At 44.8% G+C, this 20,479-nt stretch overlaps 4 protein-coding genes across 5 annotated transcripts; 3 read left to right on the top strand and 1 right to left on the bottom strand.

The window, feature by feature from the left end:
• The first annotated feature begins 202 nt into the window (after positions 1 to 202).
• LOC133920678 (desmethyl-deoxy-podophyllotoxin synthase-like) lies at positions 203 to 1,884 on the top strand. Its single transcript, XM_062365275.1, has 2 exons — positions 203 to 1,102; positions 1,182 to 1,884. The coding sequence occupies exons 1-2, from the start codon at positions 203 to 205 to the stop codon at positions 1,803 to 1,805; spliced, it is 1,524 nt and encodes a 507-aa protein (XP_062221259.1). The 3' UTR covers positions 1,806 to 1,884.
• A 9,036-nt stretch (positions 1,885 to 10,920) lies between these two features.
• LOC133922516 (cyclase-like protein 1) lies at positions 10,921 to 15,658 on the top strand. 2 transcript variants are annotated; one of them, XM_062367880.1, is made up of 6 exons: positions 10,921 to 11,430; positions 12,562 to 12,606; positions 12,927 to 12,999; positions 13,114 to 13,211; positions 13,486 to 13,556; positions 15,518 to 15,658. In XM_062367880.1, the coding sequence occupies exons 1-6, from the start codon at positions 11,013 to 11,015 to the stop codon at positions 15,641 to 15,643; spliced, it is 831 nt and encodes a 276-aa protein (XP_062223864.1). In that variant the 5' UTR covers positions 10,921 to 11,012; the 3' UTR covers positions 15,644 to 15,658. The 2 variants fall into 2 exon arrangements, with proteins under 2 accessions (XP_062223864.1, XP_062223863.1); XM_062367879.1 differs by lacking the exon at positions 15,518 to 15,658 and adding an exon at positions 13,942 to 14,356 and having other exon boundaries at positions 10,923 to 11,430.
• On the top strand, positions 11,444 to 12,553 carry LOC133922517 (cyclase-like protein 1). The gene has a single exon (XM_062367881.1). The coding sequence runs from the start codon at positions 11,769 to 11,771 to the stop codon at positions 12,384 to 12,386; it is 618 nt and encodes a 205-aa protein (XP_062223865.1). The 5' UTR covers positions 11,444 to 11,768; the 3' UTR covers positions 12,387 to 12,553.
• A 657-nt stretch (positions 15,659 to 16,315) lies between the features above and the next one.
• On the bottom strand, positions 16,316 to 19,466 carry LOC133922515 (probable glycosyltransferase At5g03795). Its single transcript, XM_062367877.1, has 5 exons — positions 18,986 to 19,466; positions 17,995 to 18,281; positions 17,214 to 17,446; positions 16,932 to 17,089; positions 16,316 to 16,829 (listed from the first exon to the last, which is right to left on the bottom strand). Exons 1-5 carry the CDS (start codon positions 19,391 to 19,393, stop codon positions 16,728 to 16,730), a joined length of 1,188 nt encoding a protein of 395 aa, XP_062223861.1. The 5' UTR covers positions 19,394 to 19,466; the 3' UTR covers positions 16,316 to 16,727.
• Between the last annotated feature and the right edge of the window lie 1,013 nt (positions 19,467 to 20,479).

The following is a 20,479-nucleotide window of genomic DNA, read 5'->3' as shown; positions in this document are numbered from 1 at the left end:
ATGCCAGTCAGTCAGTTAGCAAAGTTTCTAGATCATCAAAACTGGTGATTTGACGAGAGATGCACGGACCATGAATGCATGAAAAATGTGTGATTCGACCGGACAGAACTGTGCCAATCAACTACGTAACCAGTCAAAGGCTTCGTTCAAGAACCGTTCCTTTCGAGCTCCTACCACCCGAGGAGCAATCTCCAAGCCCGCCATGGCCGCCGACCTCCCACTCTGCCTGCAGCTGCTGCCTCTCCTCGTCATTCCTTTCTTCCTCTTCTTCAGACGCGCGGGTCCACGTGACATCACCCGCGCCGCGCGGCTCCCGCCGGGGCCGTGGGCGCTGCCGGTCATCGGCCACCTGCACCACCTGGCCCGCGGGCTCCCGCACCGCGCCATGCGCGACCTGGCACGGCGCCACGGCCCGCTCATGCTTCTCCGGTTCGGCGAGGTCCCCGTCGTGGTCGCCTCCTCCCCGGACGCCGCGCGCGAGGTCATGAGGACCCACGACGCCGCCATCGCGTCGCGGCCCATCGGCCCCATGTCGCGGCTCTGGTTCCAGGGCGCCGAGGGCCTCATCTTCGCGCCCTACGGCGACGCATGGCGCCAGCTCCGCAAGGTCTGCACCCAGGAGCTCCTCAGCGTCCGCCGCGTCCACTCCTTCCGCCCCGTGCGCGAGGACGAGCTCGGCCGCCTCCTCCGCGCCGTCGCATTAGCGACATCGGCGGGGCCGATCAACCTGACCGAGAAGATATCGACCTACATCGCGGACTCCACGGTGCGCGCCATCATCGGCAGCCGCAGGCTCAAGGACCGTGACGCGTACCTGCGGATGCTCAAGGACCTGTTCAGCATCATGCCCGGGATGAGCCTGCCGGACCTCTTCCCGTCGTCGCGTGTCGCCATGCTCGTAAGCCGCGCTCCTGCCCGGATCGAGGCCTACCGCCGCAGCATGCGACGGATCATGGACGGCATCATCCAGGAGCACCAGGAGAGGAGAGCCACCGGCGACGGCGAGGAAGAAGAGGACTTGGTCGACGTTCTCCTGAGACTTCAGAAGGAAGTGGACTCACAGTTCCCGCTCACAACCGAGAACATCAAAACCGTCATGCTGGTGAGGCCTCCTGATCGCGACCCATCGCCAAAACCTCGACGTCTCTGTTGATCGTTTAGCCACTCTGCATCTTCCACAGGACATATTTGGCGCGGGCAGCGAGACGTCGTCGACGACGCTGAACTGGGTGATGGCCGAGCTCCTGCGGAATCCGAGAGTCATGCAGAAGGCGCAAGGCGAGGTCCGGCAAGCACTCGCCGGGCACGACAAGGTGACGGAGGACAGGCTCGGCAACCTGCATTACCTGAGGCTCGTCGTCAAGGAGGCGCTTCGGCTGCACCCGCCGGCAACGTTATTGGTTCCACGCCAGTGCCAGAGCCCATGCCAATTGCTCGGGTTCGACGTGCCGGCAGGCACCACGGTGATCGTGAACGCGTGGGCGATCGGCAGGGACTCGGCTCACTGGGACGAACCCGACAAATTTGTGCCAGAAAGATTTGAGCAGAGCACGAGGGACTTCAAGGGGACAGACTTCGAGTTCATACCGTTCGGTGCCGGCCGGCGAATCTGCCCCGGAATGACGTTCGGACTGGCCCATATAGAGCTTGCTCTTGCAGCGTTGCTGTTCCACTTCGACTGGATTTTGCCAGGCGAGATAGCAGCAGAGGAGCTGGACATGACAGAGGTGTCCGGGCTCGCAACGCGGCGGCGGCATGACCTTTTGGTGGCAGCAGTCCCTCGTGTCCCTTTGCCCGCAAAGTAAATACAGGCATCTACATATACAATTCTCGTTGTGTCATCATCATATACAAAGTAAATATAGGAAAAGAGAAATTATGCCTTCAAACACTTAACAGTCCATCCTTTTGAGCCATTGTCATAGACCAGGAGGCTTACCCTGCAAACCAGTTCACCAAAACAACTTGGGTCCACAAAAGATTTGCCCAATGGGCCATCGATCGTTGCAAAACAAAAAAATTGACAATGGTATGTAAATAAAGAATCTGCGTCCTAATTTCATTATTATAGGTCTTGTTTATCATAGCTTATCAACATCTTCTGCTTCTCATAAACTGATAGGTTGGTTTATGTTGAGTTTATGTTAGTTTTTAAAAAACTGATAGGTTGGTTTTTGATTAAATAAACTAAAAGCTGATAAAATAGTTATGAATGACTTTTCTGAAAAGCTGTATACTGAAAGTTTAAAAATTAAAGTTATAAGTTAACAGCTTTTCTTAGAAACCGGAAACAACTTTTCAGTAAAAATCCATAAATTTTAGCTATACCAAATAAAACCCTACAGAACAACATAAATCATGTTCAGAAAATGAGTTATCTGCGTCAAAACCAGCTTGCACCAATACGAAGTCAGGGTTAAATTGCTGGGCAAGTGGTAAAAAGACATAATAGAAAACAGCTAGCATATAATCACTGTTGATCTTATGATTCAAATATACAACCTTTTTTCCTGTCCCAATTCTGTCATGCTTCTTAGAATCGCCATCGGGAAATTTAGGATGTGTTTTTTGCCTCTCAACGGCAAGGCTTCAATAAGCTTGATCTACTGATCATCGTGGACAGCTAAAGGCCCTGTTTGGAGCCGCTTCTCGCTTCAATAAATTTGATGTACTGATTAAAAAAAGTGATCGGATCTAAGGTTTACGTTACCGACTGGAGCTCCGGTAGTAACCGAAAAAACGTGGTAACCGCGTGAATTTTCAAAAAAAAATTGGACAAAATTTGTTTGAATAAATTTGAAATTTGAGGAAAAAATCACGATTTTAGCCGCTCGATAACCGGTCGAATTGGATCGGTTACCGAGCGGTTTTTGCGGTAAATCGTGCGATTTATGCGGTAACCGAGAGTCCAAAAACCGACTGATTTGTTGCGAAAACCGAACGATTTTGAGCAATTACCGAGCGGTATAGACACGTTATCAATAATTGTGTAGGAAAATCATAAAAAACACAAAAAATCACCAATAAGTCAGGGAAAAAATGGTATAATACCATGGTATATTTTGTAACATCCAAAAAAAATTGGCATGACCTTTGCTATATTTTGGAAGTTTCTAAGGCAACAAACAGATAGTAATAGCAATGCGAGCACGAACATATAATTGTTGCTTCGAATATATGCGTACATTACATATGCAGCGTCTGAAATTAATAAATATATATCGAATTGTCCGTAGTAAAATAAAAACGTAATTACATCCTATCCATCAGTACTTAACATGGTATCCACGTCACGTGCAACCTACGAGATGGAAAAAATTAGTATAATAACATGGTATGGAAATAAAGTAGTTGCAAAAGGTAAATTTTCATCACCTTTAGAACCACCAGCTTGGGAGGCGATTAAATTCGGCCATATTATACTTCTTGGTGGACATTAGCATTATCCGTCATGTCGATAGCAACTCTGCCTTAAACTCAGCCCATGTTTGCCCTGTCCATGCAAAAGTGGTTGACCATTATCCTTGCAAAATGGCATAAAATACAGGATCTTGCCACTTATAGACCCACTGAATAGGAGGCTTTGATTGAGCATCGGGGACAGGATAGTGGTACGAATATGATCCAGAACTACTCTCCATGCCATAGCTGCTGGAATAACTCCCACTATCTCGTGGTCCATCGTGGCCATCCTGTATTATATGCCTTGGTGAGGATGGGGTACCGTAGTCCTAATCCTGTGTGGCATGCGAAAACTGACTCTCACTAGTGAATTGCACGGGAGGAACGACAGAGGATTGGCATGGAGGAACATCGCCGCCCTGACCATCATCATCACCGCTGTCTGTCTTTGAGCTGTTGTCATTCGATTCTTGGTAAGTTGGGCTCTTTGGGTCACTATTTATGCTCTCATCACTTTGCACTTGTCTTTTGCCCTTACCCTTAGTCTTCTTGCTCTTCTTTGTATACGTAATTTGCTTCTTCCTCTTTCCTGTGTGTGTGTCACCAACCACTGTAGCAGCCCACTGTTGTAAGTCCGGTGTGTTCGTTGTGTCTATCACCAGGTGAGTAGGCAGGGGTATGTCGCTATCTGTGTCCTCCTCATCAAGCTCAGGGGCTGCATTTGATCTGCTGGTCTCCATCCAGTCCCGGAGCGGATTGTTCTACTCGTTCAATGTGAGCTCTATAAGCCGCTGAAATGGATCATCATAAACAGTCGACCTGATACCTGCATCCAAGTTGTTCTGTATTCTCAGGTTGTAGTTGATATATACCAACTTATGAAGCTTCTTGTAGCTTAAACGGTTACGAACTTTGGTGTGAATAAATGCAAATGTACTCCAGTTCCTCTCACACCCACTAGATGAAGCGTACTGAGATACTAGGCGTCTGGCAAGCATTGATAGTGTAGGTGTAGAAGAACCAAACATAGACCATCATTGCGCTGCAAGTAGGTAAAGTGATATGAGGCTCGGAAAATTAGATAAAATGATGCAACAAATAGATATGTAAATGTTTTCGTACCAGGATGAGTCATGCCATCACAAGCCATCCGTGCAGCGAGCGGACCTGCGAACAAGAGAGACTTTGTCCGATATGTTTCAGCCTCAATAAGTGCTTCCGCGGCAATACTAACATGAGTCATCCTCTCGAATGCCGCACGGAGATCTTCAAACAAGGTTGGACCCGTGCCATACGCATAATGCGTGCGGGGTTTCAAAGCGGCCGCTACAAGTTGATGATCGAAACATTAGTACCATAAGCATTAGAAACACAAGCATTAGTACAAATAAAACAGCAAGTGGTAGGAGTGTATTACCAGCATTTATGTAGGTCCCATTGGCTAGATCATGCATTCTGCGATCGATAATTGCCATGTACTTGTCAAAAGAATCCCTATCATTATGATACAACGCCTCATACTCCGCCCTTCTACCAGGAATGCATCGTCCGCCCTTCTATCAAGAATGCCTAAAGTGTAGAAAAATTTGGACCATACCAAACTAATAGCTTCCTTCGCTTTCTTTCCCTTTGCACTCCATGACCCGGTGTCAATCCTCGGCTGCACAGGGGCTTTTGCTAAAGCAACATTGTAATCTCTGACACTTGGTGGTGACTCCCTTGTTGAAGATGCTCTCCATAGCATCCTCTTTAACACAGAGCCCCCTCTATCACTACCACTACCACCTCCATGCTCGTAGGACTCACTTGCTCTCCTCCTGAACTCTTCCTTGTCCCTCGACTGAGCCATGGCACGCTGCATCTGTTCCTCTTCCGTGTCCTCATTGTCGCTTGTCAAATCTACTTGAACTCTTGCTGATTCTTGCCTCCGAACCCTCTCCTCAGCCTTTCCCTTCCTCTTATCTCTTTCCCTATACAGCTCACGTCTGAAATAATCACGCATATCTGGAGGCACTCTATCATAATGTACAACATTCGATCCGCTCCCTGCCAAATGTTCTTTCAACCTTGTGGCACCACCACCTTTATTTTCCTTATTGCAGTAATTGCACATAAACCCTGGGGCCAAATTGTCCCCGTGCTGCCACACCACATCTTTATCCGTCATCAATTAATTTACGATTTCTCTATTGGAAGAAGAAAACTCAATAGTTAGCCTACTAATAAATATCTCCATACATGTTCAAATCGTTAGTAAACTCAATTGAATGAAAATTATAAATGGTTAACCAACTAATAAACTTAATTGAACGAATATTAGCAACATTTGCACCTAAAATCGCTAGTAAATGGCCGATTATCTTGCACGAATATTACCAACATTCGCATGTATACGGTAATCGATGTAATAAGGTCAATAACCGAGCAAATCAACCGCTACTATGTTTCTAATCGACTACACGACGAACTGCTGCCCTTCTAACACCGCTTATCGACCATAATACACAAAAGAACGCTACTAAACGGTCGACAACCGAACGCATCACGCACTGCATCGTCGAAATACCACGCAGACTACCGCTACCGACCCCATATCCATGATTACCGATCGGGAAACACGCAAAATCGCAGAGTTTTAGCGGTTACCGAGGTTGCTTCGTCGGTTACCGAACTGCGGCGGCGAGGGTCGACCAGCTCGGTGGACACGGTCGGTTACTGCTGAGATGCGGTCGGTAACGGAGCTCCACCGCTCGATAACCGCGCTTCGAAGCCGGATTCCCGCCGGAGAGCGCCGCATTTAGTTGGGCGGTCGCCGGCCCTGCGTCTGCGACTGCGAGAAGTGGGGTAGGGATTTTCTGCAGTGCACAGCGCACTCCACACTGACGCAACCTTATCCATTCCACGTGGGCAGAAACGGGCCACACAGTACTGTTCATTCAGCCCATTTAAACGAATTCCGAACTTTGCTCGCCAATTTGGAGCTGTAAACGAGATTTGTTTCTAATTTTTGTTTGCACATATACTCTTAAAATTAGCTCTAGTTTTTTATCAATTTTTTTTTTGAATTTTTTAAGTTTTTTTAAAATCAGTTTGAATTTTTTAATTCAAATTCAGTTATCGCTCGATTTTTAAAATCGAACCGGAACGAGAAGACCAGTAATCACGATTTTTCCTAGGTTACCGTTGTATTTTTAAACCGTGATCGGACCTCCCAACCCTCTAGCACGTAAAAGCGAAAAGCCGCTTCTCCGGCCAGCGGTGGATTTTGCGACCGGGAAAAATGAGAGTGCCCCTTTAGTTTGATGTTATTTACACGTAATTGCCACTGATATACCCCTTCCGTCGCCCCCTCCCCGATCCATCTACCCGCACCCCACTAGCCCGCCCGCCTCCCTCCTCCGAAGCGACTGCGGCAGCGATTAGGGTTCCTGCGGTCGGCCACCCCTTCACCGCCTGCGGACTGCGGGCGACGACGAGGAAGATCACGCAGCAGCTCCCGCCCGCATCAAAGCTCCAGCACCCAGCACCATCCATCTCCACCTCCCGGCGCCGCCCATCTCCACCGACCGGCGTCCCTTCTCCACTGCCCAGCGCCGCCACTCCACCTCGCGCCCATGCCCACCAGTCAGTTTGCCGCTTCCTGCTTTCCGCAAGGGGCGAGTCCACAGAGAGCCCCGCCGGCTTCATCCGCCACGCCGCCATCTCCTCTGGTCGGGGAGCTCGTCTCGATCGGAGAAGCCCAGATCTCCGCAGCTCCGACCCTGCATCGAGCCCACGCGCAGCGGCGAGGAGCAGCGGTGCATCACTCGGCGGTGAGCAGGTTGGTCCTTGGATTTTCTCGAGTCCTTGATTCTCCTTGGATTGTCGTCAGATCTGCTTTGCCTGATTTCTAATAACTTACTCAGGCCATTAGCTTGCTTAATTAGTGAATCTGCATGCTACAAGAGTTGGACGTGAACTGACGCAATCGAGAAATTAATCCTCAATTAGCTAGTAATACTAGACTAGACAGTGAAACATAGATGCTGATTTCATTCCATTTGGTGTATCGTTTGATTTTGGAATGATTAAATATCAAGATGCATCATTGTATCAATTTGACAGAGATTTGGATTACATCACTGAGTTGTAGAATGTCCTTGTCTGCATGACTAGATTCATTTCAATTGTAGGCACTGTTCTTTCTTTTGAAGATAGCAACTGAGTTGGAACTTCTTAAACGAAATCATACTTGTTCATTGTACTTACTATATGTAACCATGAGTTGGGAATGCTAAAACATGACAAGAGGTAATGCCTTCTCTGAAGCAGGCATCTGAATGTTTTTGTTCTGGTCGGAGAAGTATCATCAGCTGAGCTAAATTTTTTCATGACTCTGCAGTTTGACCAACGTCAGAAGCAGATGGTCCTTCCAACAAGTGATTGAACTTTCTCATCATAGCACCCGGAGATGGACTTCTAGGGGGGCGAAAATAGCCTGAGGTTGTTGGATCGAAGGTAGTCAACTGGTGGAAGGCGTTGGATGGAGAAACTGTGCTTCGACCGTAGTAGTCAATATTGGTGTCATGTGAAGTGTTCATCGCACTGTATGCCTCTCCTCCCCATGGAGAAACTGTGCTTCGACGGTAGTAGTCAATATTGGGACACTTCGACAAGTTTTTGCAGTGCTAATGTTTTTTCAAAGTTTAGAGTGTATTTCAAAGTATTGTGTAGAGGTTTTTCATATAGTGTCTTTCAGATATTTGGATATTTATGTACACATGTTTTTCAGATAGTGTCAATGTACAATTGAGTGTATTTCAGAAACATGAACCAAGCCTTTGACTGATTGATAATGTACAATGAATGAACAAATCATGTATTTGGTAGCTCATTTATTTTTCATGCACATACCGTTTGCATAATGTGAGATGTGTGACAATTATTTGTGCCAACATGGAATGTAGAATTTCTTCTCAAATTTTCCTTGCTAATATTGTCATTGAAATTGTCTTTAAAAATGTTAAAAAGTAACGAGATAGCAATGTTTCTACTAAACCAGTAACAAATAAGTTATTGTACTTCTTAGGAGCATTTTTAGTATTTTCACATTTAAAACAGACAATCAGCCTTATGATAAACAGGACTACCAAATGGTCTGCTTCTCCAACCAACAGATTCTTAGAGCTGTCAGCTTCTTAAAAAAACTCCTTGAGAAAAAGCTGTGCCAAATAGGACCAAAACATGTGCTCGCTCCACGGGAAGAGCTTCGCTAGACACTTCACATCTGCAGAAAAATAAATTCTGTTCACTTCAACGCCTCTATTACGTATAGAGATTGAAGAGAAGTAAAGAAATACTAACCTTTTCAGTAGACCCTCCTCCTCAAGCTTTTTAATTATTTCGAGAATCTACTACACCATAGACGGGCAAGAGCCCGGTGGTTAGACTCCAGGTGGGAGTCCGACCGGTGGGGTTCAATTCTCCCGTCATGCACCAGCACCAGCCCCTGGTCTCCTAAAAGATCATGCAGATAGGGTTACGCCGTTAAAAAAAAGAATCCACTGTGCCTTCTCATTGTCCAATTTTTAGTGTGGCTTTGGTGCGTCATCTTAAGTCATAAATAATGAACACTTTTAGTTCACCACAGGTCCAATGGCTTCATCATTTGTCTTTCTTGTCAGCTTTGTATCGTCCGCTTTCTTGTCGTCAACTAGAGGCAGATCTATCTGCAACTTCCAAGTACACTTATTTGTCCTCGCAGATCTTTGTGATTTGGCATTCAAGGGAGAAAGCATCTCAGAAGAGAGTTGAGAAGCATGATTGATCTTCTGCTCAGGTCATTGCCATACTCAGGCTTCTTTGCAGCAGTTGCCTCGTCTGGAAGATAACAAGTACCGATATAAGTAAAGGAAAGAAAGAGAGAGAGGGAGAGAAGAAATTGGCCTGAGTTCAAAGGATAAAAGATTATTCTCACCATTTATATGCTCATCACATTCCTTTATCAGGCCAGTAAGTCTTAAGTCACCAGCAGCAAAGCACGAACCACATTGAAGCGCTTCCTTGACGTTTTGGTGCTCATTCTGTTTCATTAAAGCGGAACCGCAAAAATACATTTGTTAGTAAAAATATAAATACGATAGGCAGGAGTCCCTTTTCAAATGAAATGGGATTTAAAAATTGATGCGGATGAGTGCACCACTAACCCTTTCTGGAAGTAGGCCTTGAAAAATGAAGAATCCAATTCAATCGCCCTGATGCAATCAGCAACAGGCTCTGCAAGAAAGAAAAAAGAAGAAAAAAACATTTCAGTGCACTATGTTGTGCTGCAACAGATTGGTCTTTGCACCAAACTTTTTTGTCCAAACGACGCAACAACGAGAATGGACAAACAGAGGCATACCAGCGTAGTTCCCCCCGTCTTGATGCGAACCTGTGCGCGGTCGGAGCTGGGCCTGCGTGAAGAGTCCACGGGACCCGTCTAACGTAACGTCAGATGATAATTATTGCTGATATGTGAGATTAGATGTGAGAGATCCACTATCAGTGATAACTGTCTTTTGATATTCATGTTAGAGGAACCGGTTTCGTAAAGAGTTGAACTGACTTCTCGAAACGGCGGAAGCGAGCTCAAGCTCCCCTTTCAAATCTGCGGCATCGGCGACCTGGACCTCCCTCCCCAAATCCAAAGAAGCGACAGTGGATTTGATTGCTTCATCTGCACGAGTATCAGTCATGCCAACATCACCAGCAACTTCCTGATCAATAATCCCAGCAGCTGCCAAAGGATATCTCTAATAGTAGACTTTCCTGCAAAGAGCATTAATAAACCAAGAGTAAAAAGAATATATATTTCCCTTGATCCACTGACTGTGAACATGTGAGAGGTACTTCATCCCATCATAAATATACGTCTTTTTAGAAAAGATTCGGTTAAAATTTTATAACTTCGAGTAACAATAATTTTTAAAATATTTAGTTTGGAAACTTTAAAATTATACGAGTAGGTTTTCGTGAAAAATGCTTGCATAATACATAAATTCAATAAACTTTATAAATATATTTTAATAGAAAATAGTGATTGAAATTATATATTAAAGATCGTGTCTTATATAAAATGATATGTATTTATAAATAAAGGGAGTAGATTTTATTTGTTGTTTCCGGTGAGTGAGTGACTCTACTAACGAGCTTACGTACGGAGGTCCCCTGTTACACTGAACATGCACCATCGATCTTTTTTCCCAAGCTGAAGGAAACAAACACCTCAACCTGATCGATATACATATACTGCAACGTGGTGCTCGATGCTGAATAGTTTTTGCCGCCTAATATATATATATGCGACATTGCAACAAGTTCATGTTTGCGTCGTGCTGTTCGCTAGCCGGATCGCAAACGCTGTATCTGGCAGTGTAGCAGTAGCCTTGAACCGTCTGACAGCGGAACGGACGGACAGGATCGCACGTAGTTTCGCTATCGTGCGGCTGCAGCTGCGACAGGAGGCGGATATGAGGCCATAAATGCAGCAGGATAGTATGCCAACCATCACTCTCCAAGTCTCCAGCGAGCCCAGTCCTCCGAGATTCCAGCCCGCGTGAGGTCAGCTCGGCACGGCACGGCACCGCACCATGCCCGCCGCCCAGCTACCCTTCCTCCTCGCGCTCCTCCTCGTCGCCTCGCGGGAGGCTCTACCCGCGGCGTCGGCCGGCGACGCGCATCCGGGGTACGCCGATGAGGGCTCCTGCGGGCTCGACGGCGGCCTCAGCGCGGCGGCCCCGCGGCGGCTGGAGGAGAGCGATGGCGGGCGGCGCATCCTGGACATCACGCACGCGTACCGGCCGGACCTGCCGGCGTTCGCGCCGGGGGCTGTGACGGGGCCCGTGGTGCGGCTCAAGGAGTCGATGGAGAACGGGTCGGCGTACAACCTGTCGGAGCTCAAGATGGAGTGCCACATGGGCACCCACGTCGATGCGCCGGGCCACATCAACCAGGGCCACTTCGCCGCCGGCCTCGACGTCGACACGCTCGACCTCGAAGTCCTCAACGGTGCGCGATTTTTTCTTGCACCAAAAAAAAAAAAAAATCGAAGCTTTGATTTGTCGTGTATGCGCATATGATCTTCTTAGCCTCCTCGGAAGAACATGAATACATGATTGATAGAAATCATCTGAAATCCATGCGCTAGTAGGTAGAAACACGATGCGGGGATAAGGGGAAATTGAGGAGGCTGGAAGACGAGATTGAAAAAGAATTGCTTAGGGTGGCTCGGCATCTACGTGGTGCTCGGCATCTTTTCGGCTATTGCTCTCAAATCTCAAAAGAGCCACAAATTTTTTTTAACTTGAAACTCGTCAGTATCTTTCCTTTATCTTAATAATTTAAGCATGGGCCAAAGCCAATCTATTCGGTGTCTGAAAGATTCGAGTGCTATCAAAAGCCGCAGTGTTGAGCAGCTGAGTTCCACTGTGCTCCGTTGCTGCTCACTTTCTCGTCTTGTGAGTTGTGAGCTTGTGGTCATGTCTCCTCCTCCGATGGCAATGCTCCTGCTCGCCGCCACAATAGCACCCTTCGCTCTTGTCGCTGGCGGAGGCGGCATCGCCGTCCACCCAGCTTACGCGGACGACGGCGCCGGCACGTGCGGTCCGGGCGCGGCGGTGGGGGCGCCTCGGCTGGAGGAGTACGACGGCGGGCGCATCGTGGACATCACACACGCGTACCGGCCGGAGCTGCCGGCGGTCGGACCGGACGGGCTGGGCCCGGTGGTGCATCTGACGATGTCCATGGCGAACGGGACGCTCTTCAACCTGTCGGAGCTCCGCATGGTGGTGCACGCCGGCACCCACGTCGACGCGCCGGGGCACATGATCCAGGAGCACTTCGAGGCCGGCCTCGACGTCGACAAGCTCGACCTCACTGTCCTCAATGGTAGCTTGCGAAAGATTATTCTGTCCGTCTCGGCCAAGATTAGTCTCAATGGTTCAATCGAAAAATTAATGGTCTAAACATGGGCGGGATTCATTTTCCTTTAGGTGATGTTGTCAGATTCAGAATAGATGCGAAATAGACTATCCATTAATTGCTTGAAGTGCAGCATTTTGCATGCTATGCTTGATTAAAATTCATGTGGTTCTTGTAAATGATTTGACTGATAATGATTGATTCCTTTTCACTGGACAGGACCTGCGTTACTGGTTGATGTTCCGAGAGACACAAATATAACAGGTACCATGCATTCTTTTCAAGTAACTAGTTCATCTATCAAATTATCTATGAATTACCTTTTTTTTTACGAGGAATCTATTAATTACCTTATTCACGACCTTTTTCTCGTCATCTGATAAAGATTCGTATACACTGCGGTATTGCACACAGAAACCATTTTCTCGTTCAAATACATCATATGCATGTGTTGTGGTTTGGTTCCAGGGCATAGACCGATATTTGGTTGTACCTGTTACGATTCTCCTAGAATTTGAAGGAACCATGAATGCTGCCTAGCAGTAGCATCTAGTATATTAACCCTCAATTATCGCTCTATGCAGCTCAAGCAATGGCATCCCTAAATATCCCAAAAGGAGTTAGTCGGGTTCTATTCAGGACACTGAACACCGACAGGTATGACTCATTTTCATGACAGAATTCGATTGCACTTATGAGTTTTCATCATTCAACTATCATTAGACAAACATTTTGTAGACTTTATTGAACATGTGTGCAAATGATTTCTAGGAAGCTGATGTGGAAGAAGGAAGGTGACCTAAGTTATGTTGGATTTACAGAGGATGGTGCACAGTGGTTAGTTGACAACACTGACATCAAGCTAGTTGGTAAGAAATTATGTCCTGCACACTCGAATCATTGGTGACACTGACATTTGACTCGTTGGATGAAGCTTGGTTTCTATTTTTTTCTCGAGAATACGAAGCTTTGTTTTCTTATGTGCTGGTTGCCATCTGTTCATCATCTTTTTTTATTGATCTGGAGTCATTGACTTGACACGTATTTGCTAACCGTAATTTTGGACAACCTTTCTGTGACCTTTTGTTACTTGGTGGATCAAATAATATATAACATAGCATACTGATACTGGCAATTTTGCAGGGGTTGACTATCTCTCAGTTGCAGCATTTGATCACTTAATCTCTGCCCATGTGGTCTTTTTCAAAAACCCGGTAAGATACTGCAGTTTCCTGACCAACAAAGATTTCAAATCCACCAATTAACCTTGGCTGCCTTTAGCAAGCCTGTAATCTCATTCTGTTTATTCCCCTATTCTACCGCACAAGATTTCCATGTCAAATGTTACTGGCTAGTAGTATATAACTAAAAAAAATATGGTATTACAGTATCGATTGTTGACAAGTCTAACAAAGTATTGGTTCTAATTTTTTGTGCTAAAATACGTTTTGTTGGGACAATGCTTGCTTACTTTATTTCAGTGCTCCTCAAAAGAATATTACACTATACGTGTAGGCGATCTACAACAGAATGGACATACCATCGAAAAACTGCATAGCGTTTGAACCATTGGTTAATTTGCTTATTTTGTTCTGTCAGGACATAATTCCAGTGGAAGGTCTGAAACTAGACGATGTAAAGGCTGGAATATACATGTTGCATTGCTTACCTCTCAGACTGGTTGGAGCAGAGGGTTCGCCAATCAGGTGCATCCTCATCAAGTGATCACTCCTCGCAGTCCTCGCTGAAGAAGTATCACGCCAGCTGAATCTGCACCCTGGCTGATGTCTTGGCACACAATCCACCTCTGTGTGAAAGAGAAATGATGCATGCACATATAGATATGTTTGTACCGTCAATAAAGCGATAACAATATTTCCTTCGAGACATTTACACTAGGGTTAAGCCAGTGGTGTAAGACAGACCTACAGTTGGCTTTAAACGAGGCCTGGAACCTGGTATTTCACAACTGAAAATTGGAGAAATCCTGAGTAAGCACCAGCAGACTGAAAAAGATTGTGTTCTTTGTGTTCTTACCCCAGTTTGCTTGGGGCAAAGCGTTGTTGTTGTGGTGGTGGTGGTGTAGTTTGCGCCTTGCAGAGCATGATAGTTTCGTGTCTGTACATGCGAGGATTTTACCCATTCGCTCCGTTTTTACTCGAGAATTATACTGTCAACTGATGAGATGGGTTAATTTGTTTGCACAAACTGCTCATTCATGTGCAGACAAACATCATCGCTAGACTAGAGTCTAGACACGTAAAAGAGGACCCAGATCCAGTCTTAAAAAAAACAAAAAATAAAAATAAAATAAAAGACTTGTGACATTTGCAAATGCTGAGAGAATCTCGAGGGCTATCAAAAACCGCAGTATGCAGCAGCTCATTTGCTTATTTATCCTCAGCTGCGAGCTTTTGACCATGTTTCCTCCTCCGATGCTGATGCTCTGTCACTCAAGACGGCGAGTGACGGTGAACAGCATTTTCAGATAAAATGGTGAGTAACAGGTGTTTGAACCGGGTTTGTGAGCTGTTGCTAGCCAGATGGCGGGCTGTGTGAGTGAGGCCCTGAGGGCAGTGTGAGTGAGGCCGGGAGTATATAACCGGACCTGTACTGTGGCTTGAGAATTAAGAAATGAAAAAGAAAAATTCGTCTCAATCTCTTTTCCCTTGCTCAAGCTCATCTTCCTCTGTCTGATCCTTGCTCACGTCCCGTGCCTCTAGCCGGCGACCACGGGTGTAACAGTTGAGATCGGAGATCCGTCTTACACTGGGCATCTTCTTACACTGGGCATTTTCAAAAACCCGGTAAGACACTGCAGCTTCCTGACCAAAAATATTTCAAATCAACCTTTGTTGCATTCAGCATGTCTGTAACCTCTTTCTATTTATTCCTTTATTCTACAGAAGATTTCCATGTCAAGCATTACTGGCTGCACAATTTAGGAAAACATGTTATTACAGTATTGCTAGTTGACAAGTTAATCGAAGCATTGGTTCTGAAATTTTCGCGCTAAGTAACCTCTTTTTTGAAACAATGCTTGCTTACTTATTTAATGCTCCTAAAAAAACACATTACACTTCATGTATAGGTGATCTGCAACAGAATGGACATACCATCTAAGAACTGCATAGCATTTGAATTATTGGTTGATTTGCTTACCTTGTTCTGTTAGGACATAATCCCAGTCGAAGGTCTGAAACTAGACGATGTAAAGGCTGGAATATACATGTTGCATTGTTTACCTCTCAGACTGGTTGGAGCAGAGGGTTCACCAATCAGGTGTATCCTTATCAAGTGATCATTCAATGCTCTTGTTGAAGGTGACGGATCAGATGCTATAGCCTGGACAATGTCTTGATGCACGGTCCAGCTCTGTATGAAAGAAATTGATGCATGCCATGTAGATATGTTTGCACATTCAATAAAGTAACGGCAATATTTCCATCAATACAATGTAAAAGTACAATGGATAAGTTAGTGATTCACACCTTGGAAGAAATGGTCATCTACTTGATTTGAACTCTTATTCCATTATGATAATCTGTAGTACATGCTATGTCTGCTATTCTGCATAACGGGCAACATGTATAGTTATGCTGCTTTAGCACTGGCATATTCCTGTAAGCAGAAACATCTTGCATACTTATGCCGATGTGTCTGGACATCTGGTCATATATGGTCATCAACTCATCACGGAAATTATTGTGATAGTCTGATAGATATGGTAGACGTTAAAGTCAACTTTACATGGATATTATGTTGCATACAGGGCCAAGGAACCGGTTGCCGCCAGTTTTTCGCGAAACTGGCAGGTACCAGTAAATGAAACCAGGCCCAATCCTCCTGGTTACCCCAAAGCAGCCAATTTCCCTATCTTTTGGGGGCCAGTTATGGTTAGTGAAACCCTGAGTCCATAGCCATGTTAATCCCTACATATTTGTCACAACTCACAGCTGTCTTGTCTATCAGATGGAATAAGCTCTGTTTCTCATAAATTCTATCGTACATTACTTTACAAGAGTGACCACAAAATTTACATGTGAATGCACATGGGTTAAGCATGCAAATCCGTGAGATAGAAAGAAATTCAGTGACAAAAAAAAGACTGCAATATGGGAAATAAATAACTGTTGTAAAAAGAATTAACTAATCAGCCTATTAACTGGGACTCTATATATGCTCGACGATGACCTCCTTTCATGCAGATGCTCTCCATTGTACTGTGCTTCACTACCCATTATATTCAGTGACCCATCCAGATGCAGGTTCCGTGAGCAAAGTGTGAAAGGACATATTCAGGGTAGCACCAGCAAGCTGTCAGACTTGATGATATCTTTCTGATGGATCAGACAATTAGGTAAGCAATCACATGTCCATAGGCTTTAGTACTTGATCACATGATGCCGCAGCCACAGTTCATACATAACCATGTGGAATGCATCATAGGGAACAGGGGGTGAATGCCACACAAAGTGTTTCTGAACCTGGAATTCAAACTTCACTTGTTAGTACAGTACAAAACCAGGAAGATGAATGCATCGATTATAGTAAGAATTACAAGTATTCACTACTCAGGATCAACATACCTGAACTAGATTTTTGTGTAATGAAACAAATTCTTCCTGCGATATAGATTTCAGAATACTCTTTAGTTGATATACATCTCTCTCTTTAAGTACAACCGCAAACTTTCTCCAGTCAAGAATATCATTGAAAGGCAAGTCGTAATAGTCTGACAAAATAACTAAAAAGGATAGAAGAACACGATTAGAACATAATAATCATGACTCATGAGATTTCTGAAAAGCTGTATTCCCATAAAAGGGGAATAAAAAGAACATTGAGGTGTGACATGTAGAAAAACTTACCAGGCACACAACCATAGTGTATTGAGTCGGTAATACGGGCACTATTAACTTGAGAGCCACCAGGACAGATACAGAACTTAGTACGGTAAAACTGCTTCTGATAAACTAGCTCTCCAATAGCTCTACTTATCCTGTTGTTGCTGATAGCAAGCTCTGTGTCATTCTCCCATACTCGTGCCAAAATAACTCTTATTTTGGAGTTGCGATGGCCAGCCCAAAATCCAAGAATTGTCCTGTTTCCATTGCAAAAATAACAAATAAGATAGAGAGCTTGTAATGGTGGAACTAGATATTTAACCTGTAGTGAAGACTACTGCATGGTTGTGAGCAGCTTTCAATTTTGGTACACCTAAATGCTTCTTTGCTACACCTAAGTGCAACTTTCTGTACTAATAATACTGTGTACACTTCTAATTCTCATGACAACTTGTATTTTGCAAAATCAAATTTCCACTCTGCATGACCCTATAGGCACAAAAGTTGTACACCAATAGAGTATAGAAAAACACTCCAGGCTTGCTTGGGTAGGCAGCGATTAGACCCAAAGCCGTGGGCCAAGGAATTTAGTTTGTTTTCCTACATAATCTGAAGGAATTGGTCCTAATCCCCACCAGTCCAAACACACCCTGAAGTAGAAACATACAAGCAATTTTTTACGGTATTGCATGTGCAAATAGGAAGTGTCATTTTAACCTGTTCTCAACATTACTCTATAGTCTATAGCATAAGCAACATTACTTTATAGTCTATAGCATAAGCAAATAGGAAGTGTCATTTTAACCTGTTCTCAACATCATTTCCTCCTTCGGGTAGAGCAAACGGCTGTAACACTTGAGGAAGAGCAACATCCTTATGTGGTATGAAGTCAACATTATAGCTTGGCGAACAGACAACTCTAATAGAGTTTTTCACCATGAATGGATGTCCTTCAAATGCTCTCACACCCACATCATGGCAGGTGACAAAGAAGTGGTCTGCGCCTAGCGTCCTGTTCCAGTAAGGATACTTGTTTATCAAGCCTTCTACGTAGTCCTTAACTATCACAGTCATATTCTCATACGAAGTACCCTGCAAGGCAAAAACAATACATGTAAATAACTACCATAAAAGTACAATCAGGACAAGAACAATACATGTAAATATGAAGCATGTCAATTCCACAAAGTTTCCTGAAACTTTGAAAAAGGAAAATTCAATAGCTATCTCATATGAGAAGAAAAAGAATACATTGCAAATGTTATGAGCCAACAAGTTAAGAAACCAAAGATATTACATCAGAGTGATAACCGGCTGAACTGATCAGCACCTCTATAATATCAGTTAATTTTAAGGAAATAATTTGCAGGAAGCAGTCATAGACGTGCATTAATCAACATATATAATATTGATAACACATTACTAGTGTAAACTCAACCAACATGTAAATTTCAAAGATGTCTCCACTCCACATGTCCAGTCATACACAGCAATGCACAAAAACCCCACGAACTGGCCGAACTTTAGAAGTAGCGTCACAAAGAAATCTGTAGGCTCAATACAGGAATCTTACATTACTTTGCACATTCTACTACGAAATTCAAATCAATCCTACCCATAAGAGGCGATCTTTAGCATTTGCCAATCTTCACAGCAACATTAGACGTTTGGACAAACGAGAGCAGTCCAACCTTCCTGGCACACTGATGCATCCAACAACTACACCACAGCTCTACACCGCGACGAAACGAGCGACAGAATAGAGTTCAAACAGAGAGACGGGTCATAGGTCCGACCTTGCCGCGCATCTTGTGAGGCGAGACGGGGACGAAGAAGAGGTCCGCTCGTTCGGGATCCTCGGTGCGGAACCGGCTCTCGCGAATGTTCTGGAAGAAGTAGCCCTCGCTGGCGTACTTGCCCGTGAGCTTGCGCGGCGTCTGGTAGAACGTCTTGGGGTCGCCGTCCGGGTAGACGTGCACCTTGAAGCTCCGCTCCATCTCCGCGTACCCCGCTGCGAACGCCTCGGAGGAGTGGTACACCGACGAGGAGAGCGGCGGGAGGGAGCGGGATTTGCCGAGGGCGGCGGCGGGACGGAGGGAGCGGAGGGAGAGGAAGGAGAGGGAGAAGAGCGCGAGGGCCGCGAGGAGGAGGAGCACGCGGGGGAGGGGCGAGGAAGCGGCGGCGCCGTGGAGGCGGCCGGCCATCGCCGGAGGTGGGAAGGAGTGAGAGTGGACGACTGTGATGCGGGGCGTGGATCGAATAGAACGCAGAATTGGAGGGGGGGTTTCCGCAAAAGTGGGCGGTTTGGCCGTTTAGATCTGTCAAGTGTTTCAAGGAGAACACAGGTGTGTTCGGTTTCCTCGCTGACTCAATGGAAGCAGATCGAGCATATTTATATTTATTAAAAATATTTAGTTAGTTATATTTGTGTAAGATAAGTTGAGTTGAATTTTTATTTATTTGATCGAATCTAAGATTATATGAGCAGAGGTAAGAGTTGAGATTCTAATTCGTTATTTTAAAAAATGATTTTATGATATTTATAGTGGCCCATCTGAATGAGCTGATGGAAGAGTCTGTATCCTGTGTCAGGCTATGGAGTGAAGTTTTATTCTTGGCTTAGCCTTAAGGTGTATATTTGCATCTGTCAGATAATATTAAAACAGTGAATACGGGTAACTAAACATATTTCTCTTTAAGATTATACATATCCATCGAATCAAACTAGAATAAATTCAGACAATTAAACGCACTCATATTTTCCCTTTCCTACTTGATGGGTGGCGACTCGCTTAGAACATATGAATTTTATAAAAAAAATTACGAGCATCAATACGAACCTTGTATAAATCTTAGAGTAAAATTTGCAAAACTACACTAAGATCGTCAAAACTATAACAAAACTATTTTTCCCTCCTATTTTACAAAACAACACTCTATTTGCATCACTTTATAAAAAAACTATATTTCTTTTGGTTTAGCTATCACAAAACTATATTTTTCCCTCTTATTTTAAAAAACACATTTACTTTACATCAATTTATCATAAAATTATACTTATGTTATTATGAACAGATCTGACAAGATGAGCGCATACGTCATACTTATAAGCTCCATCTCTCACTGTTTGCTGATGTGACCGACTACGCCATATCACAATTACTTGCCAAGTTAATAGATCCTACGTGGCATTTGAGATCTTTCTCTTGAAAGCTACTGATCTAACGCGAGTTAAATTTATGTACACAAAAAATTAGCGTTTGTGGGAATTTGCATAGCACCATTTAATC

This window comes from Phragmites australis, chromosome 6, assembly GCF_958298935.1.
Source record: "Phragmites australis chromosome 6, lpPhrAust1.1, whole genome shotgun sequence".
NCBI classification, from domain to species: domain Eukaryota; kingdom Viridiplantae; phylum Streptophyta; class Magnoliopsida; order Poales; family Poaceae; genus Phragmites; species Phragmites australis.
Note: the sequence above shows the minus strand (reverse complement) of the source record. Positions and strands in the feature narration are given on the sequence as shown.

Excerpts from the sequence above, each read along its gene's own strand:
- LOC133920678 (XM_062365275.1), top strand. The coding sequence starts at position 203 with ATGGCCGCCGACCTCCCACTCTGCCTGCAGCTGCTGCCTCTCCTCGTC. Across the intron at positions 1,103-1,181 it reads ACATCAAAACCGTCATGCTG|GACATATTTGGCGCGGGCAG; the intron begins GTGAGGCCTCCT and ends CATCTTCCACAG.
- LOC133922516 (XM_062367880.1), top strand. The coding sequence starts at position 11,013 with ATGCCCGCCGCCCAGCTACCCTTCCTCCTCGCGCTCCTCCTCGTCGCC. Across the intron at positions 12,607-12,926 it reads GAGAGACACAAATATAACAG|CTCAAGCAATGGCATCCCTA; the intron begins GTACCATGCATT and ends CGCTCTATGCAG. Across the intron at positions 13,557-15,517 it reads TGGTCTTTTTCAAAAACCCG|GACATAATCCCAGTCGAAGG; the intron begins GTAAGATACTGC and ends TTGTTCTGTTAG.
- LOC133922517 (XM_062367881.1), top strand. The coding sequence starts at position 11,769 with ATGGGCCAAAGCCAATCTATTCGGTGTCTGAAAGATTCGAGTGCTATC.
- LOC133922515 (XM_062367877.1), bottom strand. The coding sequence starts at position 19,393 with ATGGCCGGCCGCCTCCACGGCGCCGCCGCTTCCTCGCCCCTCCCCCGC. Across the intron at positions 18,282-18,985 it reads CTCACAAGATGCGCGGCAAG|GGTACTTCGTATGAGAATAT; the intron begins GTCGGACCTATG and ends TTTGCCTTGCAG. Across the intron at positions 16,830-16,931 it reads TACACAAAAATCTAGTTCAG|GTTCAGAAACACTTTGTGTG; the intron begins GTATGTTGATCC and ends TTTGAATTCCAG.